The sequence below is a fragment of the Piliocolobus tephrosceles genome, chromosome 20 (genome assembly GCF_002776525.5).
Source record: "Piliocolobus tephrosceles isolate RC106 chromosome 20, ASM277652v3, whole genome shotgun sequence".
Classification (NCBI taxonomy): domain Eukaryota; kingdom Metazoa; phylum Chordata; class Mammalia; order Primates; family Cercopithecidae; genus Piliocolobus; species Piliocolobus tephrosceles.
In genome coordinates, this window is record NC_045453.1 from 48374542 (window position 1) to 48400475 (window position 25934).

The 25934-nt window shown below is 39.4% G+C and overlaps 1 protein-coding gene across 7 annotated transcripts in view; it reads right to left on the bottom strand.

The window, feature by feature from the left end:
- Positions 1–25934, bottom strand: part of NDUFAF5 (NADH:ubiquinone oxidoreductase complex assembly factor 5) — a 46943-nt gene that overhangs the window by 18737 nt on the left and 2272 nt on the right. For 5 of the 7 annotated variants that reach the window (XR_002732780.2, XR_002732781.2, XR_002732782.2 and 2 more), the window contains exons 2-8: positions 25829–25869; positions 24539–24602; positions 20258–20305; positions 18696–18799; positions 14785–14824; positions 11613–11810; positions 1252–1312 (exon numbers count right to left, since the gene is read on the bottom strand). Coding sequence is in view for 4 of the 7 variants with exons in the window: in XM_023217833.2 (XP_023073601.2) it covers positions 1252–1312; positions 11613–11810; positions 14785–14824; positions 18696–18799; positions 20258–20305; positions 24539–24602; positions 25829–25869 (556 nt within the window). In the remaining 3 variants the exon portion in view is untranslated. Of the gene's footprint in view, positions 1–1251; positions 1313–11612; positions 11811–14784; positions 14825–18695; positions 18800–20257; positions 20306–24538; positions 24603–25567; positions 25662–25828; positions 25870–25934 lie in introns of those variants that run through there. The other 2 variants (XM_023217835.2, XM_026456122.1) reach the window with 2 other exon arrangements.

A 25934-nucleotide genomic window follows, 5' to 3' on the forward strand; every position in this document is an offset into this window, starting at 1 on the left:
TCTTATCCTAGGCAAATGCTTTGAATGTCACCTATTCACAACTGACTCCCAACTTTTTAACCAAGCCAGTAGCTTCCTCTGAGCTACCTACCCACATACTCAACTACCTACTTGACATAACCTCTTAGGTATTTCAAAACCCAATGTATCCAAATGTAAACTCAAGGGCTGTACCTGCCCACACCTGCTATTCTTCTATTGTTTCCTCTATCAGTGAAGAACACCATCTCTCCATGTGAGCTAAAACTCAGCAATTATGCTTCAAATGTCTTTCTCCTTCATCTGCCCACATCCAATCCACCAGCAGGAACTGCAAAATTTACCTCCTAGACATCTCTGGGATGCATCTGCTTCTCTTCATCTCCATTGCCACCACCTTAGTACAAACCACCATCATCACTCAGCAAGCTTTATTGATACTAATCTCACTACTAGTTCATCTGCCAATCTACTCCTTTCAAAATCCAAGTCTGATATTGTTATCTCTCTAAGATGCCTCAAGGGGCATTTTAAGATAAGGGCAAACAATTTTAACAAGGCCTATAAAGTACTTCTGCATTTGATCTGTGACTTCTGTTGACCCACCAAGGTCATCACTTAACTTTTTCCTTCTTACTCCCTGTACACCAGTCAAAATGCCCTTCTTTCAGTTCTTGCTATGTTCATTCTCACAGGATGGCCTTTGCATATGCTGTTCTCCTTGCCTCGGACTCACTTGCTTACTCTGTCTACCCAGTTAATTCATCTCCATTTTTTTTTAGAGCACAGCTCAATTGCTACTTCCTCAGATAGGACTTCTTTGTCTCCCAGATTGGGACATTTCCCCCTGACAAAACCCTACTTCTAAGCCAACCCAACTACCTTCCTTCTTGAGCCTATATCTCAGCTGCCAACTGTGGCTGAAGGAAGTCACCAATGTGTTCTATCATCCTCAAGTGCACTTCAAAAAAAAGTCCCGCCATCTTTTGACAAACAGCAGTGGCACTATATGCCTCTACTTCAGAGCACTGACCACAATTCTAATTTAACACTTATCTTTTTGACAGCTGCCTGGTACCTGCCTCCTCCATTTTATATCAGAAGCTCCAAGAAGACAGTCTGCTTTCTCCTCAACAATGGATCCCTAGTGCTTTGTCCAGTGCCTGCCAAAGAGCTGGCTCTTAAAATGTCTCTCTCAAATGGAGTCTAAAAATTCTTTTTTTTTGGCCTACCTTTCCCAATGGAGTCTAACAATTCTTTAAAGTGCCTTACCTTGTAAATCTTCCATCAATTCAAACATTCCAGGATAGTTAACTTGAATTTCATCAGTGTCCTATTTAAAAAGAAAAAGCAATATTCATTTGACATTCATGATACAAAATTCCAGATTTAAAAAGAGGCCACAAAGATTACCCAGACCAATCTCCCATGCTAACTAAAAAATCTTTACAATATTCTCCATAGATGTCATCTGGCTTATGCTTGATTTATAAAGGTCTCTAATTGCTGATTAAATATCCTCCATTGTGAGAGAAATCACCCTAAAACTCCATCATTGGTTCTAGTTCTCTCCTTGGAAACTACACAGAATAAAAGTATTCTGTACCCTACAAACCATCACCCTCTTCTCCAAGTCTTTGAAAACCTTCAGGACACAAAAATCTGTAGCCTCCCAAGTAGCTGGGACTACAGATCTATAGATCCTTACATGTTCTGACTACATGTCCCTGGACAGTGTCAATATCAATCTTTCTTAAAATGGGGCATCTAGAATCAAAATATTTCATTCTACATCTAGTAATGCAGCCAATAGGCTTGTTTAGGAAATGAGCACATTGCTGATACATGTGGAGTTTGTTTCTCAAATGAACAATTGGGTAATGACTTCCTCTTCTTTTTGAAGCCTGATACAGGACTTTACTGGTCGTACAGTGGCAGAGACCACTGACACTCTCCAAATATCCAGGTGCTCCTTGACACTTCCTAATCTCAAACACATATTTCTTTTGGCCAAAGAAAAAGGAGAGGCAAGACAGTTAAGAGCTAGAGCCTTTTCCAGGCCATCTCTTGCTGTGATGACCTTATAGAACACAGGGCCAGATGGCACAGCTACAAGACAGAGATGGGCTGTCCCACCGGCACGCAGTTGTGATGCGATACAATTTTATTGTGTTAGGCACTAAAAGTAGGAGTTTGTTTTTATTAGAAACTAGCCTAAAATAAATGTTTTTTTTTTTTTTTTTTTAGACAGATTCTTGCTGTGTTGCCCAGGCTGGAGTGCAGTGGCACGATCTCCGCTCACTGTAGCCTCTGCCTCCTGGGCTCAAGCGACTCTTGAGCCTCAGCCTCCCCAGTACCTGGGATTTCAGGCACACACCATCACATCTGGCTAATTTTTGTATTTTTTTTGGACGGAGCCTCGCTCTGCCGCCCAGGCTGGAATGCAGTGGTGCAATCTCAGCTCACTGCAAGCTCTGCCTCCTGGGTTCACGCCATTCTCCTGCCGCAGCCTCCCAAGTAGCTGGGACTACAGGCGCCCGCCACCATACCCGGCAAATAATTTTTTTGTATTTTTAGCAGAGACGGGCTTTCACCGTGTTAGCCAGGCTGGTCTCGATCTCCTAAGCTCGTGATCCACCCGCCTGAGCCTCCCGAAGTGCTGGGATTCCAAGCGTGGGCTATGGCACCTGGCTGGAAACTAGCCTAAAATAAATCATTAATAGAGGACTGGCTAAACAAATTAAAGAACATGTATTCTATACAATACTGTACAGTTTTCAAAAAATAAGGTAGACACATGTCTGTAGGAAAAAACCTCCGAGATATGTTATTGACTGGAAAAAAAAAAAGCAAAAGAGGGCATGTAGTATTATATAAGTGGGTTTAAATGACTTAAGTATACTCTATGGCTCTATGAAAAACAATTGATCTGAAAGGATATCTAAGACACAGCTAACAAATCTTTGGGGAAAGGGACCAGGGTTTGAGAAGTCAGGAGGAGGGCCAGGCACGATGGCTTATGACTGTAATCCCAGCACTTTGGGAGGCTGAGGTAGGAAGATGACGAGGTCAGGAGATCAAGACCATCCCGGATAACATGGTGAAACCCCATTTCTACTAAAAATACAAAAAATTAGCCAGGCGTGGTGGCACACGCCTGTAGTCCCAGCTACTTGTGAGGCGGAGGCAGGAGAATCACTTGAACCCGGGAGGCAGAGGTTGCAGTGAGCCAAGATCACGCCACTGCACTCCAGTCTGGATGAAAGAGTGAGACTGTCTCCAAAAAAAAAAAAAAATTAGCTGGGTGTGATGGCACACACCTCTGGTCCCAGCTATTTCGGAGGCAGAGGCATGAGAATCCCTTGAACCTGGGAGGTGGAGGCTGCAATAAGCAGAGACCTCACTACTGCACTCTAGCCTGGGCAACACAGGGAGAAGTGAGGAGGAGAAGACTTCATTTTACTTTACACCTTACTCTGTATCATTCTCTCCATATATTCATTTTTATTCTTCTTTTAAAAAAACATATACACGTATCAGGTTATATATGCTTTTTAATGAGACCTCTGGGTAGTGAGACCATGAACATTCATCATCCATATACTTTTCTATATTAACAAGCTATTTTTAAGAGGAAATCCTAAGATTAAAAACAAAATTCCTTCCAGGCCGTTATGTGGCCATTAAGCAATATCCTTTGAAAATAATTCTTCAATGAAACCAACTAAAAGCACTATCTCCACCTCAATCAAAAGAATGCCACAACAGCTTTGTTGAAGGCCTTATTTATATTAAAGGTGACTATATCTGCACCATTCTTTTTTTTTTCTTTTTGAGACGGAGTCTCACTTTGTTGCCCAGCGTCCAGGCCGGAGTGCAGTGGTGCAATCTTGGCTCACGGCAACCTCCGCCTCCCAGGTTCAAGTGATTCTCCTGCCTCAGTCTCCCAAGTAGCTGGGACTACAGGCACGTGCCACCACGCCGGGCTAATTTTTTTGTATTTTTAGTAGAGACGGGGTTTCACTGTGTTAGCCAGGATGGTCTCAAATCTCCTGACCTCGTGATCTGCCTGCCTCGGCCTCCCACAGTGTTAGGATTACGGGTGTGAGCCATGGTGCCAGGCCTTGCACCATTCTCTTAAAGTACCACCCTGGTAGTTCAATTCTAAAAAGCAAATCAGCTTTACTTAGAATGCCGATTCTCTGAAAATAATTCATTAAGATGAAAATACAATATTAAGATATAAATACAACTATGATACTAATTTGACTCGATTTCACTTTAAAAATAAAAATCCATTGTAGCGTGAAAGTAATATATCTAATGTATGCAACATAAACCTGTATAGCTGATTATACAAACGCTTTTTTGGATGGGAATTTTTAGAAAATGAATTAGAACACATATTATTATTGTTTTTTTTTGGAGACAGGATCTTGCTCTGTCACCCAGGCTGGAGTACAGTGATGAGATCATGGCTCACTGCAGCCTCAACGTCCCAGGCTCAATCCTTCCACCTCAGCCTTCCAAGTAGCTGGGACTAGACAGGCCTAGCTAATTAACAAATTTTTTTTATAGAGATGGGGTCTCCCTGTGTTGCCCAGGCTGGTCTTGAAATCCTAGGCTGAAGTGATTCTCCCACCTAGGCCTCCCAAAGTGCTGGGATTACAGGAGTGAACAACAGTGCCTGGCCAGGACACAATATTAATACAGCACTTCAGAAACAAAACCATATACATGCCTCAAAGGATAAATGTAATGATTCAAGAACACATTCTTATAACTTTCTTATTAAATCAGCAACTCTCTAATTGTATAAAGAAGATTCTACACCAATATTTTTATATTAAAGTATGAGTCATTAGGCTCATCTTTAGAGACTATGGATAGTATTTTGAATTAGATTTCCCAATTAAATGTAGGCTTTTAAACATTTTAATATCAGGTTAAACATTTTTAGTAGAAGTCTTTCTAAAACTCATTCTTTACAACCATAGAAAACCATGTGCAGTTCACATAATTTAACTTTCTTCTGGTGATCAGCAGAAATCCCATTTTTTTCCTAATGGGCAATAACTTTTGAGTCCTGTAATACTGATGACTAACCTGTATGACGTCATATAAATTTTTTAACATCACCTCATGACAATGTGCACCACACCTCTCCACACCATCCCAGTCCTACACTCCTCTACACTTTTTAGAGGCTTTACATTCCCGGAGATTCTTTTTTCATCTCAATAACAGGTTGGAGACACAGCAATACAGAAGACGATTCTCAAGAGGATAGACTGTAAAGGAAATTTTTCCCATATTATAAGTAAAATAAATGTTACCGAAAAGGTTTTAAATCACTGGTTCCTAATCTATTTTTAGTTATATGAGGTCTCTCAAGATCTGATGAAAACCATGGGTACTTTCCTCCATTTATGAACACCACCACCACAAATTTTGTGTACAACATCCCAGTGTTATTAAACCGTCTAAAGTTTACCAACAGCCCTGCTATAAACCCAAAAACACCAGGCAGGGATTTGTTTTGTTCACTGCTGTATCTGAAGTACCTAGGATAGTGCCTGACACATAGAAGGTACTCAGTAAATGTTTGCTGCAAGACTGAATACATAAATGAAGTTGTATAGAAGGATATTCACTGCAGCACTGCTACTACTGGCAGAAAGCTCAGAACAAACCTAAAGGTCATTCACAGGGAAATACTTAAGTAAAACTGTGGTACATTCATACTAGGAAATAATATGTGGAAATTAAGAAATGCAAATATATCCACACCAATTTAGAAAACTCTCATATTAACAATATATTAAAAATACATATACTGTTAAGAATTTTAAAAGTTTCAGAAATGTATGAATACATATGACTGTCTATATATAATAAAGTAGTTATCGTTAAAAAAAAAGTCTGGAAGGTTACACACTAAACTGATAATAGTAGCTACATCTAGGACAGCAGTTCTCCAGGTGTGGTTTGGAGAGTCCTGGGGTCCCTAAGACTTTTTTGGGGTCCACGAAGTCAAAATTATTTTCATAATAATACTAAGATATTTGGCTTTTTACCTCTTATTCTACAATGGGTTATTGCAGAGGTGACATGACATGACACGTGGTGTATCAAGAGACTTGAATGCAGAAGCAGACATGAGAATCTAGCTCTCTTACTAAGGTACACATTAACTGGCAAAAATGTGAAGCAATGCCATTCTTCTCTTTCAATTATTTTTGCTTTAGAAAATATGGCCGGGCACAGTGGCTCACACCTGTAATCCCAGCACTTTGGGATTTGAGGTGGGCGGATCACTTGAGGTCAGGAGTTCAAGACCAGACTGGCCAACATGGTGAAACCCCATCTCTACTAAAAATACAAAAATTAACGGGGCATGGTGGCACGTGCCTATAATCCCAGCTGCTCGGGAAGCTGAGGCAGGGCAATCACTTGAACCCGGGAGGCAGAGGTTGTGGTGAGCTGAGATCCCGCCACTGCACTTCAGCCTGGGTGGCAGAGTGAAACTGTCTCCAAACAAAAAAAAGAAAATATAGTTATTTTTTATTAAAAAGGGTCATTTATGTTAACAAGCAATAGGTATATTATTGTTAGCTTTAAATGAATACTAAAACAAATTCAGTTTTAATGTCTAATATATTTAATACTGACAGATGTTAACTCACTATACAAAAGCCCTTTAAGTTTCTTAATAATTTTTCAGTGTGTAGTGGGGTCCTGAGACCAAAATTTTGAGAACTCTTACTCTCAAGAGAGAGCTGAGCATTTTTAGGATTAAGGGGGAATGACAGACTTTCACTTTATCTGTATAGCTTAATAGTTACAACCAAAATATATTTATGTGTTACTTATACAATTACAAATACAATGATCCTTCAACATACAATTGCCTGTATTAACCGTGTTTATTTTCATTACAAAGTAGAGCACTCATATGAAGCAGTTTTCTGATTTCTAGCCACGCAACCTCTCAGAATGCAGTTTCTATGGACTCAGGCCACTTAAAAGTTAACAAAAGGTCAATCCTAGACACAGGTGTGAAGCCTTCGGGGTTCTCCTCGGTTCCCAGCCTAGTCCTCCAGCCTGTTAATACTTCCTGTCCCTGGAGGCTCCTTTCCAACATCAGGGGCCCTGCTTGTCCATGCCCCTTGCTTTCTATCAAAACAAGGAAGGATATGACACAATCTATTTTTGGTTGGTTTATTTCATGAATATACCCACACAAAATCATGCCAAACAGCTATTTTAGTGTTTAAGCTTATCATCTCTAATTATGTAGCAAGATGCTTTCTTCATCAAGTTCCTATTTCCGCTAATCAGGTTTAGGGATGTTTCTAGGCCTGAGGGGTTTGGAAATTCATAGTAAGTCCACTGGACTGATCGCTGAAGAGAGTAATGACATCCTTTAGAAAGACTGTTAGTGCACAAAAAACCCTTCAAAAATATCAATGAATACGGGAGCTGACTTTTTTTTAAAAGATCGACAAAATGGATAGACTGCTAGCAAGACTAATAAAGAAGAAAAGAGAGAAGAATCAAATAGACGCAATAAAAAATGACAAAGGGGATATCACCACCGACCCCACAGAAATGCAAACGACCACCAGAGAATACTATAAACACCTCTACGCAAATAAACTAGAAAATCTAGAAGAAATGGATAAATTCCTGGACACATACTCTCTCCCAAGACTAAACCAGGAAGAAGTTGAATCCCTGAACAGACCAATAACAGGCTCTGAAATTGAGGCAATAATTAATAGTCCACCAATCAAAAAAAGTCAAGGACCAGATGAGTTCACAGTTGAATTCTACCACATGTACAAGGAGGAGCTGGTACCATTCCTTCTGAAACTATTCCAATCAATAGAAAAAGAGGGAATCCACCCTAACTCATTTTATGAGGCCAACATCATCCTGATACCAAAGCTGGCAGAGACACAACAAAAAAAGAGAATTTTAATTTTAGACCAATATCCCTGATGAACATCAATGCAAAAATCCTCACTAAAATACTGGCAAACCGAATCCAGCAGCACATCAAAAAGCTTATCCACCATGATCAAGTGGGCTTCATCCCTGGGATGTAAGGCTGGTTCAACATATGCAAATCAATAAACGTAATCCAGCATATAAACAGAATCAAAGACAAAACCACATGATTATCTCAATAGATGCAGAAGGGCCTTTGACAAAATTCAACAGCCCTTCATGCTAAAAACTCTCAATAAATTCGGTATTGATGGAACGTATCTCAAAATAATAAGAGCTATTTATGACAAACCCACAGCCAATATCATACTGAATGGGTAAAAACTGGAAACATTCCCTTTGAAAACTGGCACAAGACAGGGATGCCCTCTCTTACCACTCCTATTCAACATAGTGTTGGAAGTTCTGGCTAGGGCAATCAGGCAGGAGAAAGAAATAAAGGTATTCAATGAGGAAAAGAGGAAGTCAAACTGTACCTGTTTGCAGATAACATGATTGTATATTTAGAAAATCTCATTGTCTCAGCCCCAAATCTCCTTAAGCTGATAATCAACTTCAGCAAAGTCTCAGGATACAAAATCAATGTGCAAAAATCATAAGCATTCTTATACACCAGTAACAGACAAGCAGAGAGCCAAATCAGGAATGAACTTCCATTCACAACTGCTTCAAAGAGAATAAAATACCTAGGAATCCAACTTACAAGGGATGTGTAGGACCTCTTCAAGGAGAACTACAAACCACTGTTCAATGAAATAAAAGAGGACACAAACAAATGGAAGAACATTTCATGCTCATAGATAGGAAGAATCAATATCGTGAAAATGGCCATACTGCCCAAGGTAATTTATAGATTCAACGCCATCCCCATCAAGCTACCAATGACTTTCTTCAGAGAACTGTAAAAAACTACTTAAAAATTCATAGTGAACCAAAAAAGAGCTTGCATTGCTAAGACAATCCTAAGCCAAAAGAACAAAGCTGGAGGCATTATGCTACCTGACTTCAAACTGTACTACAAGGTTACAGTAACCAAAACAGCATAGTACTGGTGCCAAAACAGAGATATAGACCAATGGAACAGAACTATCAGAAATAAAACCACACATCTACAACCATCTGATCTTTGACAAACCTGACAAAAACAAGAATGGGGAAAGGATTCCCTATTTAATAAATGGTGCTGGGAAAACTGGTTAGCCATATGTAGAAAGTTGAAACTGGATCCCTTCCTTACTCCTTATATGAAAATTAATTCAAGATGGATTACAGACTTAAATGTTAAGACACAAAACCATAAAAACCCTAGAAGAAAACCTAGGCAATACCATTCAGGACATAGGCATGGGCAAGGACTTCTGACTAAAACACCAAAAGCAATGGCAACAAAAGCCAAAATTGACAAATGGGATCTAATTAAACTAAAGAGTTTCTGCACAGCAAAAGAAACTACCATCAGAGTGAACGGGCAACCTACAGAATGGGAGAAAATTTCTGTTATCTACTCATCTGACAAAGGGCTAATATCCAGAACCTACAAAGAACTCAAATTTACAAGAGAAAAACAACCCCATCAAAAGGTGGGCAAAGGATATGAACAGACACTCCTCAAAAGAAGACATTTATGCAGCCAACAGACACATGAAAAAAAATGGTCATCATCACTCACCATCAGAGAAATGCAAATCAAAACCACAATGAGATACCATCTCACACCAGTTAGAATGGCGATCATTAAAAAGTCAGGAAACAACAGGTGCTGGAGAGGATGTGGAGAAATAGGAACACTTTTACACTGTTGGTGGGACTGTAAACTAGTTCAACCATTGTGGAAGACAGTGTGGCGATTCCTCAGGATCTACTAGAAATACCATTTGACCCAGCCATGCTATTACGGGGTATATACCCAAAGGATTATAAATCATGCTGCTATAAAGACACATGCACACGTATGTTTATTGCAGCACTATTCACAATAGCAAAGACTTGGAACCAACCCAAATGTCCATCAATGACAGACTGGATTAAGAAAATGTGGCACATATACACCATGGAATACCATGCGGCCAAAAAAAAGATGAGTTCATGTCCTTTGTAGGGACATGGATGCAGCTGGAAACCATCATTCTCAGCAAACTATTGCAAGAACAGAAAACCAAACACCGCATGTTCTCACTCATAGGTGGGAACTGAACAATGAGATCACTTGGACTCGGGAAGGGGAACATCACACACCGGGGCCTGTCGTGGGGTGGCAGGGAGGGATAGCATTAGGAGATATAACTAATGTAAATGACGAGTTAATGGGTATAGCACACCAACATGGCACATGTATACATATGCAACACATATACATATGTAACAAACCTGCACGTTGTGCACATGTACCCTAGAACTTACAGTATAATTGAAAAAAAAAAAAAAAACTGTTAGTGGAGGGAGGAGGAAGAGGGCAATCATTCTCTCCAGATGGCTGTCTCTTGGAAGCCTAGTTCTAGAAAATGCTAGGAGTAGAGTGATGGGGAAAGAGGAAGGCAGGAGCTAATGTAAGCTGGTACTGGTACTTCACACCCTTTATCTCTTTAAATACTAATAGCCACCTGAGGTGAGTAACATCTGCTTTTTTTTTTTTCAGACGGGGGTTTCACTCTTATTGCCCAGGCTGGAGTGCAATGGTGCAATATCAGCTCACTGCAACCTCTGCCTCCTGGGTTCAAGCAATTCTCCTGCCTCAGCCTCCCAAGTAGCTAGGATTACAGGCATGCAACACCACGACCGGCTAATTTTTTGTATTTTTAGTAGAGATGGGGTCTCACTACGTAGGCTAAGTTGGTTTCAAACTCCTCATCTCAGGCGATCCACTTGCCTTGGCCTCCCAAAGTGCTGGGATTACAGGTGTGAGCCACCACACCCAGCCACACATTTGCATTTTAAAAAGAAATAAATGCTCAAAAAAGTAAGTTACTCAAATGTCCCTATCTAGCAAAGAAATAGTGTAAGGATCCAAGTTACTCCTGTTGGACACCAAAGTCTCACTGTCCTACTCCATCACTTTACCATGCTGACTTTATGGTTATTACTCACTGACTGCCTGTGGGTCTTCTTTCGATATTTCTCTAGCCCTAATGGAGTACAGCACCCTGTCCTACCTTCTCCAGCCTTGATCTCACCGTAGGCCTTGAGAACACACATTCTCTCATTTCTGCTTCATATGGTACTGTTTGGGGGTAGTTGTTGGTGGTAATACTACAGGTTCCCCTACTTATCCCCTTTTCTTCCTATTATCTGGAATACTCTAAGGCCCTTTTTACACCTAATTCTGGATTTGAAGATTCTGACGAAGTTGTATGTTTAGAAATTTGTCTTGTTATCTATGATACATTTTTTGAGCTACTTTTTAAGGTAACAGTAAAAAATTATACATTCCTACTTCATGTCAATTAAGATGTGCTATACAAACTAAGCATTGTCAATCAGAGCTTTTCCCTTAAAAAAAGAAGAAAAAGGGGGAAAGAAAGAGTGCCATAAAACCAAGAACACATACAGTTTTCTATCTTTAAAATGAAAAGAAGTTATTTCTGAACTGTGTAAGTAATGGGTTAATCAAACTTGATAGTTACCACAGTCAGAGTATTAAAGCCAGCTCTCCCAAGCAGATGTCCCAGGTCATTGACAGCAGTGAAAGGAGAAATGTGTGGAGAAAATCCTCCTTCCCTTTCTGTTTCCGCTAACTGTAAGGAACACCGAAGTTCATAGAGTGTGTCGCCTCCCAACATTGCACCGATAAATACTCCATCTGGTTTTAAAATATAATGAATCTGTAATAAATACAAGACAACAAAATGATTCAAATTTTTATATATATAAATGTTAAAAAATATATAGTGTCTAAATCAACATTTTATGACAACCATTCCTATTATGCCAAATTAATAATCACATAATTTAACAAATAACATCTAATGCAACCAACTGTCAGAAAATCATGATGCATAATATACTTGGAAAGACAACTATATATTCACTAATATTAATGCCTATAAAAATATGTTGTCTATTTTCAAGTTTTCTAATAGGTACAACTTAGTTTTATAATCAGAAAAATGCTGAAAAAGAAAAATATCTTTAATTGGGGTAGGCTGCAAAAATCACAAACCTCCCTGTATCTATGGCCTCTGAAATGTCATTTTCTAACAACTTTCATCAAGATAGGGAGTCTATTTCCCCTCCCCTTGAATCTTGGCTGGCCTTGTGACTTGCTTTGGCCAAAAGAATGCAGTGGAAGTGACAGTGTGCCAGTTTCAAGTCTAGGTCTCAAATGTGTTGCATGCTTCCACCTGCTCTCTTGGAGCCCTGCCCAGCCACAATGTGTGAACAAGCCTGAGCTAGCCTAGCGAAGGAGGAGGATGTGGAGCTGAGATCAGCCAGCTGTGCACACCGAGGCCCTCCAAACCAGCTAGCTCCAGACAATCTGGCAGCTGATCACAGACACATGGATGAGCCAAGCCAGACCCAGATTTCCTAACCAAATCCAGCCTCAACTGCCAACCCACAAAATCGTGGGCTACACAGTTGTTGTTTTAAGCCATCAAGTTGGGGTGCCTTATTATGCAGAATAAGCTACAGAGAACTCATTATGATTCACAGCATTAACCTAGAAACATATTAGTTTTCTTTAAAGAGAAGTAATTAATTTATTTTCCAGCTTTAAAACAAAACCAAGTTCTAATTGGTAGCTTAAGGAAAATAATGGCCAGAGTGAATTCCAGTATCACAGATTTTGCTCACTCTCAGACTACAAGCCGTAACTAGTTTGAATGACTATTCTCAGCAATGAGGACCATTACAGGAAAAGGTAGATTCTGAAGTAAACCAGAATCCAAATCACAGTAGGCTCTTCTAATAAAAGCACTGTCGTAAATGTGTATTTAATATATCATGAAGCTATTAAAAGCAGTATTAATAATTTGTAAAGGCTATGGTTCCTTCCCTTCTTCACCTTTAGTGTTGCTTCCTCCTCTTGTCATCAAACTCTACTAAACCAAACATCCAAGACTTAGTCCTCAGAAGTCTGCAGCCCCCACTCTCCCTCAAACGGCTTATCAACTTCCATGATTTCACAATGACCACTTTCCAATCTCTAACTTCAGCTTGGCCATCTTCTCAGAAGTCTAAAATCATCTTCAACTGCCTATTCCCTGGACATTTGTCTCTCAACGTACTTACCGGCCCTGCTCCCTCCAACCACCACAAGGAAAACATCTGTTTATCAAATCAATTCCCCTGTCCAACTGCCATATTTCTATTGCTATCTTCTATTCCCTTTATCTGACCATCAACATTCTTTCCCCTACTTTTACTAATCCAGACTCAAAACTTCAAAGTGAGCTTTGCCTCCCACGTTTGATCTTCAGATCTAATCAGCCACTAAACTGTTGATTCTTTCTTTGTAGAGTCCTAAATACTCTTCCTTTTAACTCCTACCATTACCACCTAGATTTAGTTTATCTCCTTGGACCACTGAAACAGTCTCCCTTCAATTTAACCAACTGCTCCAGGCATCAGTTTTTTGTTTGTCTGTTTTTGAGACAGAGTCTCACTCTGTCGCCTAAGCTGGAGTGCAGTGGTGTGATCTCAGCTCACTGCAACCTCCGCCTCCCGGGTTCAAGAGAATCTCCTGCCTCAGCCTCCCAAGTAGCTAGGATTACAAGCACCTGCCACCACACCTGGCTAATTTTTGTATTTTTAGTACAGGCAGAGTTTCACCATGTTGGCCAGTCTGGTCTCAAATTCCTAACCTCAGGTGATCCACCCGCCTTGGCCTCCCAAAGTGCTGGGATTATAGGCATGAGCCACCGCATCCGGCCCAGGCATCACTTTCTAATTAGCAAAACAAATATATCTTGCAGAGCTATTTAACACAAATATAAAACAGAGCACAGCAACCGGAAACTGGAAAATTATACACATTCAGATATGGCCATTATTATTTTGCCCACCAGCTTTGTCATGATGTCATTTTCCTCTTCAAAGTGCTCCAGTGGCTCTGAATTGCATAAACTCCAAATTCCTCAACCTGACACTCAAGTCCTCCTAAATACTGTCCCAATATATCACATTTCATTTCCCAGCACCATACTAGTCCCCCGAACAGGTTTCCTTTTTGTTCCTTAATGCTGATGAGGCTCTTGTGCCTCTCCACTTATCCTGCGATTCTCCCTTCTTAGAATGCCTTCCCAATCCAAATTTCACCTACCCTCTAAGGCCCTGCTCAAGTACTTTCCTCTTGAAGCTTTTTCTAGGCCACATCAAGCCACAGTCATCTTGTTTTCTCCTTTGAACACATACTTTTTACCTGCCTCTCACCTGTCTATTGATACGTGTCAATCGATAAAAATTTACCTAGTACTCTCTGAGTATAAGGCATTGGGAAAATACAGATATAAATAAGTAGGTTCCTACTTGCAAAAAGTTTATAGGCAATTAAACTATAAGAAACAAGAAGAAATCCACACAGAGAATGTCTTATGATATCAATATTAGTTTGCACAGTTCCTAGCCTGTTGATAAATATTTAAAACTTATCTCTACAATTAGATTTCTTAAATTCTCAGGGAAAGGAGAGTTGCCCAATGTACTACTAATACGCCTAATGGCACCAGGTGATTTCACTGATTCCTTTCCCAACTGTCAGACCTACAAGTGAATAGTTTGTGAAAATGGAAACATTTGTAGGTTTCTAACAATAAAGAAAATAACACAAGATAGTTGAATGAACGTAAGTTTTCTTACCTGCTCAAGTGCTCTAGGAAGGTCATTCACCCAGTGCAAACTAAAATATGAGAATACAGATTTGTTTTAGCTTAATTGGCACAATTAATAAAATTATCACCAAGTTAATGATAACCCATAAAAAGGTGTTAATTTTGAAGTTTAAAACTGCATATCAAAATCCACTGATTGTTTTCATGCAAGTTTAAAATTATAAATATTCCTAGAGGAAAACCTTCTTTGTGTCGCACCAGAAAATTCCCCATGTCAATATATCACTTTGCTTAACTGAAAGAATCTGATATGATTATTTTCTAATTATTCATCACTGAATTATGTAAAAGTCATTCCTACTAAGGCATTTTATCTAAACAGTGCTATTCTGAGACCTTATTTGCAAAAACTAGTAAAAACGCTCAAAGAAGCTCATCAGTTAAATCAATTAAGCTACAGAAATATAATATTCTTCTAAGTCAGACTTTCTTAGAAAAAAAAATTATCTGCAGACCTAAATTTTTTCAAGGCAAATAGTATAACTCATCAAAAGTTTGATTCTGTGAGTTTTCCAATAATATACCATTTTTTTTTCAAATCAATTTTTAAGACTTTATTTTTAATTATTTTTTGGAGCAGTTTTAGGTTTACAGCAAAATTAAGAGGAAAACCCAGAGATTTTTTTACATACTGCTATTCCCACACATGCACAGCCTCCCCCATTATCAACATCTCCAGAGTGTGCATTTGTTACAACTGATGAACCTATACTGACACATGATTATCCCCCCAAGTCCGTAGTTTCCATTAAGGTTCACTCTTGGTGTTGTGTATTCTAAGGGTTTGGACAATGTATAATGTCATATATCCAACATTATAAAGTATCATAAAGTAGCTTTACTGCCCTAAAAATCCTCTGTGCTCCACAGATATATAAATCCTTCCCCAACACAACCCCGGCAATCACCAATTTTTTTCACTGTCTCCAGAGTTTGCTTATTCTAGATTGTCATAGTTGGAATTGTATACCATGTAGCCTTTTCAGATTAGCTTCTGTCATTCAGTAATACGCATTTAAGTTTCCTCCACATATTTTAACGGCCTGACAGTTTCTTTTTAGTGCTGAATAATATTCTGTTGTTTGGATATAACAAAGTTTATCCATTCACCTACTGAAGAACATCTTGGCTGCTTCCAAGTTTTGGCAATTATGAACAAAGCTACTATAAACATTTGTGTGCAGGTTTTTGCATGGACATAAGTTTTCATCTGCTTTGGGTAAATACCAAGGAGCATGCAATCGCTGGATTGTATGGTAAGAGTATGTTTAGTTTTGTAGGAAACAACCAAACTGTCTTGCAAAGTGCCTGTACCATTTTACATTCCCACCAATGATGAACTCCACATCCTTGCTGGCATTTAGTGTTGTCAGAGACCTGGATTTGGGCCATTCTAGTAGGTGTGTGGTACATACATCTTTTAAGGTGATAAAAACAAACAAAACCAGAGCTATAAACATTGAAACTTAATCTCTTACATTTTCTTTTTCTTTTCTTTTCTTTTTTTTTTTTTTTTGAGACGGAGTCTTGCTGCTGCCCAGGCTGAAGTGCAGTGGCACAATCTTGGCTCACTGCAACCTCCACCTCCCAGGTTCAAGCAATTCTCATGTCTCAGCCTCTTGAGAAGCTGGAATTACAGGCATGCAACCATGACGCCCGGCTAATTTTTGTATTTTAGTAAAGACGGGGTTTCACCATGTTACCCAGGTTGGTCTTGAACCCCTGGCCTCAAGTGATCCGCCTGCCTCGGACTCCCAAAGTGCTGGGATTACAGGTGTGAGTCACCATGCCTGGCCCTTGAATTTTCTTTTAACTCTACTCTCACCTACAGTGTAGTCATGTGTGACAGCAAAAGTCATATTCTGTCTCCTCAGAGTACGGTCACACTTTCCTGGTAGAACTGCCTCCCCTATGCTGAGTTTCAGGACAGAATTGAATGCCCATTTCAAACCATACTGTGTTAAGCTCATATTTATCCTTCCTAAAGCTTTTCGACTTTAAAAACTAAGGAGCTCATATTACATACTCTGTCATACTTATGGGAAAACAGAAAGCAACAGAATTAGTCACCTGCAAATAGCAAGCAGATGAGCTAACGCAAAAACTCAGGACCTGATTTTTTTCCTGCCCAGGGTTCTTTATAGACCAAGGTTCTGCATATTTTTCATTTCATAACAGAATGTGAGTTTTCTAACTTTGTTCAGCACATCTAAAAAACCAGGGAAGGAATTACACACTTTCGAAAACATCAAGGGTGACCAGCTTTCCCAGAACATAAGACTTTCAGGCCAAAGGTGGCAAAGTCCTGGGCAGATCTTGATGATTGGTCACCCTAAAAACAGTTATCAAAAGAGTTGAACTGGACATGGAGAGCCTGTTGAACTTTTGAAAGAAAACCTATTTGACTATAAGAAGATAGGAGAAATAAGATACTACAAAGATATTTTTTCTCTGTTAGACTCTGAGTTATTTGAGGACAGGATCCCTGTCTAATTCATTTTTGCATTCACCCAAAACATCTGGCTCAACGCCTTGTATCCTATAACCTATTTGATACACACTGGCAATACATGTTTGTGTAACATATGTGGAGGAAGATAGAAAACATAAAGGGAAAAGAGTAATCTTGAGAACTACATTCTGGTGCAGAATTATTATTATTACTATTAGAATTATTATTATTATTATTATATATAAGACAGGGTCTTGCTCTGTTACCCAGGCTGGAGTGCAGTGGCATGATCATGGCTCACAGCAGCCTCAACTTCCCAGGCTCAAGCGATCCTCCTGCTCAGCCTCCCAAGTAGCTGGGACTACAGGCGTGTGCCACCTTGCCCAGCTAATTTTTAAATTTTTTGTAGAGGTGGCGTTTCACTGCTGCCCAGACTACAGTGAACTCCTGGGTTCAAGCACTCCTCCTACTGCAGCCTCCCAAAGTGTTGGGATTACTGGCGTAAGCCACTGTACCCAGCCAGAAGAATTAAGGCTAAAGGAAAACTAGCTGTCCTACATTTGCCAGAATGAGTTTATGATTGCTGGGAGCAGGAGTCTGAAAGAGTATATTCTATGCTCTCTGGTGGAGATAATATAATATGATATAATATAATGCCTCAATTTCTTTTTTTCCCCCAACTTTCCACAACTTGCTCAACTCATCTATGATAGAAGGGTTTTCCTCCCAACACAACTTATTATTTTGGAATTGCGCTAACATTTGAACACAGGAGCCAATATGTTCTTTTAAACTCCTGCTCCCAACAAGACCAATTCCAAAATATTAAGATGCATTGGGGAGAAAAACCTATCACAGATGAACTTCAGGAAGTTGTGGAAAGTTGAAAGAAAAAAAAAAAAAGTTGAGGCATTATATCATATTATCTCTACCAGAGAGCACAGAATATTTCCTTACTAGAGAAATCTCATAGTTTATAAACCAAGATAACTGGTTTGTAGTTTTTAAAAAAGTTATTAAGAATGTATTCCATTATCTATTTGCTTTACCTTGTCATAGCAAAACTTTTTTTTCTTTTTTGAGACAGAATCTCGCTCAGTCACCCAGGCTGCAGTGAGGTGGCACAACCTTGGCTCACCTCCGCCTCCCAGGTTCAAGCAATTCTCCTGCCTCAGCCTCCCAAGTAGCTGGCATTACAGGCACATGCCACCACGCCCGGCTACCTTTTTTGTATTTTTAGTAGAGACGGGGTTTCAACGTGTTGGCGAGGCTGGTTTCAAACTCCTGACCTCAAGTGATTTGCCTGTCTTGGCCTCCCAAAGTGCTAGGATTACAGGTGTGAGTCACCGCACCTGGCCTCATAGCAAAACTTTATGGCATGAATGATCTACTTATAACATATGGTTTTTAAAAAGTGGATTACCAACCTTAAACTGCTAACCACCAGGTCAAATGTATTTTCTCTGAAGGGAAGGAATTCTTCATCAGCTAAAACGCTGACTGTAGGAATTTCTGTTTCTAAGGAATTTTTCTAATGGTAAGAAAACAAAAGATTAAAAACACATTTATGTAGAATCTCAATTACTAACACAATCACTGTTTGTTAAATTGAAGTCAATATTATATTTACTTGGCAGTTTCTACCCCTCTTCCCAAAGATAGCACAGAGAAGGCACCCAAAAAGCATTTCTTAAATGACTTAACATCAGCCAGAAAAAAATGGCTAATTAGTTGAAACAACATAAACAGGATACCCACCTCACACCAAAACAAATCTCAGAAAGCTGAAAGTTTGGCTGGGTGTGGTGGCTCACGCCTATAATCCCAGCACTTTGGGAGGCCAAGGCAGGTAGGTCACTGAAGGTCAGGAATTCGAGACCAGCCTGGCCAAAATGGTGAAACTCCGTCTCTACTAAAAATACAAAAATTAGCTGGACGTGGTGGCACACACCTGTAATCTCAGCTACTCGGAAGGCTGAGGCAGGAGAATCGCTTGAACCCAGGAGGCAGAGGTTGCACTGAGCTGAGATTGCACCACTGCACTCCAGCCTGGGCAACAGTGCAAGACTGTTTCAGGGGGAAAAAAAAAAAGAAGGCTGAAAGTTTTAGTGAAACAACCAAAGTCCTAGAAGAAAATATGGGTGGACTGGACATTTTACCCTTAGATGAAAAAACCTAGGTAAACATAACTCAAAAGCCAGAAACTGTAAAGGAAAAGATTGATATATTTGATGATAAACTAATTAAAACTTTCTATTAATACAAATCAATAAACAATGTAAACAACTGAGGAAAACATTTACAACGTATATAATGAAGGATTAATATCCCTAAAAACCAAGCTCTTACAAATTACCTAGAATAAAAACACATGACAGCTAAAGTAGATGAAGGATAGGTGCAGGCATGTCACAAAATTATTTACAAAATTCACAAGAAATACCAATAGTCAAAAGACATCAGCAGCTGTCAGACTGATGAAGACAAAAAGGCTGGCCCAAGGAAAAAATAAATCAAACATATTTTATGGCTTCACATAAGGATTTTCACTGCAGTGCTGGTTATTGAGAAACTAGAAATGTAACTGCCCTTCAATAGAAAGTTTAGCTAAACAAACTATGGAGTATTCATATACTAGAATACCATGTAGCCATTTAAAAAGATGATATATGACACACATATGTATGAATGCACTGACAAAAAAAATGATGTGCTATAAATAACATGGAATATTAGCATAGTAATGTTCATACACAATTGTGTGTTGTGGGGGCGGGGACAGTTATATGTCTGCAAATGTGGAGACCAAGTGCCACCAATGGTTGCCTCTGAATGGTAGGACTAGGGGTGATTTTTCCTTTGTCCTTGATATTTCCTGTATTAGTTCCTTTTCATGTGTCAGAAAAGATAGTTTGAAGGAAATAAAATAAAGAAATCAAATACGAAAAATCACGAGATTAGAAACCAACAGTATTAAAAAGCCACCTACCAAAGCATTTTCTGCAATGTCGACTTGGAAGAACTTTCCAATAGTTTCCTGCAATGGAATAACTAAAGCTGAAACAAACAAATTCAGTCACAAACAACTGCTGACATTTCTAAAGGTAAAAGTATTAATTATATTTTAATTTTCAGCTTTGTAAGGGTATTTTTCTGCATAAAACCAGTATGGTACACAAACACTTTTAATAACACGTATCCTTTGTTATATTTAACTATATGTAAAAATAGAGAACATAAGCATGCGTATTCAACATCCTGAGTTAACTACACTGGGTGAGGACTTCTATGTTAAGTTTTCCATGGCATAACATGCTAAGAGCTAGTTTCCCCACTCTTGTGCCACAAAGGACCTGCAAAGGGTTTCCCACCTTTTAGTTGTTCATTCAGTTTACAGAGTAAAGAAAGACTTACAGATACAGAGGCTTAGGGGTGAGGCTTAAGTGCTTCCATTTTCTGTGTTTCACCTACCCTCTCTCCCTTCCAAAAGGAAAGGAGACTATGCAATTTCTGCATCAGAAAAACACTCTTTCCCCTCAACCCTCTTTTCTCCAGGATCCTGCTCCCTGCTCCCTCTACCTCCATCTCTATCACTCTTTAGTCTCTGTCTTCTGTGTCTCCTTCCTTCACCTTACAACAGGCACAAGCTTTCCAAATATGAAAAAACTCCTCCCTCTATGCACCTTCTGGTTGTTTGGTTTATAATCCACAACTCTACTTCTTCCTAGATTCTTTCTCCCCATTCTGGGTATCTCTTTGCTTTTACAGCTCTCCTAATACTATCTGCAGTCTGCGCTCACTGTTCCCAGTCCTGCTTCACCTGACCTCTTTGAAGCACAGCACTGTCAACAGCCTCCTAGAAGCTTCTTCAGAACCTTCTACTCTGGCTGCCCTCTTCTATTAGAGAAGCCAATCCTTTTTTACTTTACCCACACCCACTTCCCTGCCTGAAACTTGGAAAGATTTCAAGCTACCAACATGATGTTGCTAAATATGGAGCTGGGAAGAGATGTGCTCAATGGCTCTCGTGAGCCAGCTCCAGCACACTCCTGTGAGGGGTGAAGAATTAGATCAACAGGATTATCTATCCCTGTCTCTCACTTGAAAATTTGAACTAGGAGACTTCGAGATAATAGCAGAGGTCCCTGGGGTTGGAAGAACATTTAGACTTCAGGGTGTGGGCAGTGGTGCGCTGGCTCTTGGTTGGGGACTGCTTTGTATCATCTGCCAACTTCCATGGTATAAATATTCCCACCAGGGCTGATGTCAAGCTATCAATATGATGTCACAGAACAGAGGTTGGGAAGAGATGCTAACAATTGGCTCTCACAGGCTGGCCTAAGCTAGCTTCAGCTCACCACTGGGTGTAGCATATTCATATGGGGCCACACACACTGACGAACACTACTATGGATAGACTACAGGGAGTAAAGAGAATGAAGGCAACCAGACAGCATTCATGTAATACCAGAGTGCATGTGAACACGAAGAACGTTGTTCTGGTGTTTCAAAATTCCCACCTCTTGTGAGGCCTGGCTCTGTTTCTGGATCCCTGAGTTACATAGGAGCCTCTCTGTAACAAATGCTTCTGTGTTTAAACTGGCCTCAGTGCATTTTTTGCTTTCAACAATCAAAAGATACCTTACTAAGACACTTTCCAGCTTACTATTCCTGGCATCTTTATTGGCTCTTCCTCTTTCTCCCAACCCTATTTACAACTGCAGAAGGTTCTTTTCTATATTCTTGCCCTAGAGAGTTACCTATTTCTATGGTTTCAGCTGTCACTTCTGAAAGGGACTTCCAATCAAGAACCATAGCCTCCCCTTTGACAGGTTTACCTTGCCTTACTTAATCCTCTTACCAACCTTTTGAGATGGGTATTACTGATCATATTTTATAGAAACTGAGGTCTAGAGCAATTCATTGGCCCAGGTCCGAGTATACACAGACAGTGGCAGAGTTGAATTTTGAAGCCCTATCTGACTTCAAGTCAATGGTCTTAACCTCAATACCCCAGTTCCAGTTCCACATTTCCAACTACCTGCCAGCTAGTTATACTAACATATTCCACTGCCATCACAAACTCGACATACCTAAAACAGGAATGATCCCGTGCTCCTTGCCACATCACATCCCTTGAATTTTCCAGTCACAAAAGGCATAACTTTAATTCTAAAGTTATCTTGCCATAGTCATTTAATAAACCTTCATTGTGATTTAGGTACTAGGATTTAGTAGTGATAAAAAATAAGCAAATCCAGTAAGAGAAGACACCAAATAAACATACATCAGGAGCCTGTAAGTGCTATGGAAACAAATAAAGCAATTAGTCAGCAGACAGCAGGGGCACTATTTTCTAAAGTAGTCACAGGAGGAATCTTGGATGAGGTCAGCTGAGTAAAGATCTGACAGGCGAGGAAGACAGACACATAGTTACCTTGGGGAAGAGCATAGAGCAAAGCCCTGGCCTGTTTGAAAGACTGCAAGGAGGCCAGAGTGGCTGAAAAGTTGGGAGTGAAAGGAAGATGGGATCAGAGACATGATAAAAAACCAGAATCCTAAGGGTCTTATGGATTAGGACTCTGGATTACTACTAAATTAAATGAGAAACTAACAGTTCTGAGTAGAGGACTGACAATGATTTGTGTTTTGAGAGAATTACTTTGCCATGACAACAGACTGTCAGGGACAAAGATAGAAGCATGGAGACCAATAGAAGGCTACTGCAATAATCTAGGCAAGAGGTGATGGTAGCTGAACAACATGGTGATGGTAAAGGTGGTAAAAAGAGGTAGAGTTTGGTTATATTTTGAAATGTAAATAAAAGCTGCTGATGGATTAGATGTGGGAAAGAAGGATATAAGACGAATCAATAAAAATGTTTTTTGGCCTGAGTAACTAAAAGAATAGATTTGCTCTGCCTACCATATCTGATCACTCATCAAGTTCTGTTGATGCTTCTAGGTCTGTCTCATACATCCCATCATTTATATGTGTTGGCTCTCCATGGGTGGCAGGCCTTTATTTCTCATGCCTGCAATGCCTTTAACACAGCCTTCTAATGGGTTTCTCTATCCTTTCTCTTCCTCTTTCTCGAATGCCATCCCCAAATTAATCTTCCTTAAACATCACTATATCACACCCTATAGCATTCTACCTCTGTGTCTTTCCTCCTGCCATGCCCTGATTTCCAATGCTAGGAGATACCAACTCAAATTCTTTCAAATTCCAGGTCAGATTCTATGCCCTCTGAGAAGCCTTGACCACATGAAGCCCTACTGATTTTTCTTTTCCCTTAATTCCTGTTGCACTTTAATGACTGCACCATTTCTATGGCATTTACTATTACCAATAATAGTGTTTTAGGAGCCTCACCACCCCCTTCCTCACCCTGGCCCAAGTGTATGTTTTTATCTAAGCAGATTTTATGTAGAAATTTTACTTTATGGCCAGGCACAGCAGCTCACGCCTGTCATCCCAGCACTTTGGGAGGACAAGGCAGATGGATCACCTGAGGTCAGGAGTTCAAGACCAGCCTTGCTAACATGGTGAAACCCCCATCTCTACTAAAACTACAAAAATTAGCCAGGCGTGGTGGTGCACCCCTGTAATTCCAGCTACTCAGGAGGCTGTGGCAGGAGAATCATTTGAACCCGGGAGGCAGAGGTTGCAGTGAGCCGAGATTGCGCCACTGCACTCCAGCCTGGCCAACAGAGACTCCATCTCGGAAAAAAAAGAAATTCCACTTTCATCTTTGTGTCTAGCACAATATCATATACATAGGAGCCAAAAGAATAAATTAATGTCTTTATGATCTGAATTATAAAGTGCAAAATAAAATGTTATAAGCATTAATAAAGCTACTTATATTTAATCATACAGAAAGACTTCTAGTCAACTGATAAAATTAATATTTTTCTAGCTAAAAGTTAGTCACATTTTCTGTATGGATGACAATCTGATTTTTATGGTAATTATAAAAAATGTGAACAAAGTGGGAACAAAGAGAAATATCTTATACAGATTCAAATAAATTATCAGTAGAAACACAATATACAATGGATTCAGAGAAAAACCCTTTAAGAAAAAAATACTAAAGAGGGGAGAAAACCACCATTGTTTCTACCACTTAAAAAAAAAAACAAATTAACAATTCTGATATAATTAAAATCTAAATATGTTGCAAGCTAAACTGATTTCTAGGAAAGTCTTTCTTTAAAATTAGCCAATGTTACTTTTCAAAGTAAATTAAGTCATCGAATATATATACCTTATTCAAATATTGTGCAATGTAACCTCTTCCACAACCAAGATCCAAAGCAAGGGGGAAAGCTCTAAAAAAAAAAAAAAAAAAAGACACAAAGGTTATGCTCTGTCCATAATACAGTCTATACGTTAAGAATTATTTTTTCTTAAGTAAAATCATTTCAATAAACACAACTTCCAGAAGGTTACATCATCTGTCTTTTCGGCCTCACCTTACAAGCTATATATACCAGAGCCTACAATACAAGGCAAGTCTGTCTGCTAGCTATTCACAGGACCTCATGATGAGCCAGCTTTCCACTAGCTGTCTCCATGATATGGGCTCGAAGAACAGATCTAATGAGGATATTTTAACTCAATAATACATCCAGATAAAGAATGCAAAGAAGCTAATGTAAATTAACCTGAAAATAATTGACATACTTATCAATAATTATCCTTATTTCTCAGACTTGTTGAAGCAGTGGAACACTTAGAAATCATAATGTGAAATACCATTAAGTATTAATGTTAAACTAAAAAGAACTTAAATAATAAACTTTTACTGAAAACGTACCAGGTTCAAAGTACTGTGCTAAGTGTCTCAAGCTAAGTAAGCCAAACCAAGTACCTCAACTAATAAGCAGCAGTCAACACTTCAATTCAGTGAGTCTGAATCCTGAGCTGGAACTATTATCCTCCATGCCATGCTGTCTTCTCTAAATATACTAGGTTATGCTACATTGGTACAGACATCTAATTGTAGGCCATAGGTTTAAAAAAAAAAAAAAACCTATAACGAGAAAACTTAATTTATCTACTAAGAACATTCTTCCTAAAAAACTGGAACAAAAAGAGCCCTTTGCAATTTGTTTTTAAAAAGCTTTGTCAAAATTATAGTACACAGCTGGAGAATCCCTGGTGGTAGATAACCTTATTTACCTAATGCCCTATAACTTGATGATGAACACAGGCAATATGGCACAGTTAGGTACAGAGGCTTTGGAACTATAAGCAAATCTTCCATTTTTGGAGCAATCTTTCTATTACTCGCTTTTGGCCAAATGAAGTAGATTCAGGCTTGGAGATAGATACGAGTTGTACTTCCTGTACACATTCTTTTCTTTCTTCAGGCAACAATGAAGAAAACACTTGCGCTCCAGACAAGAAAAAGGAGACTTACAGAGTGATTTAAATCACAGTCCGAGTAAATTCTTCCAAGTTCTGCCATTTCAGATATCAAGTTCTCAGCATTTAACCTCCTGAATTTCCACTCAAAAGCTGACAGTATTGTATTATGATCACCACCACTTACCTGGGTATGTCATATACACGGTCTGCGATCCGACTTCCAACCTGAAGGATTAAAAGAGGCGTAGGTTAACAAGGAAGTAACACTCTTTCTCCAGTATTCAACAATC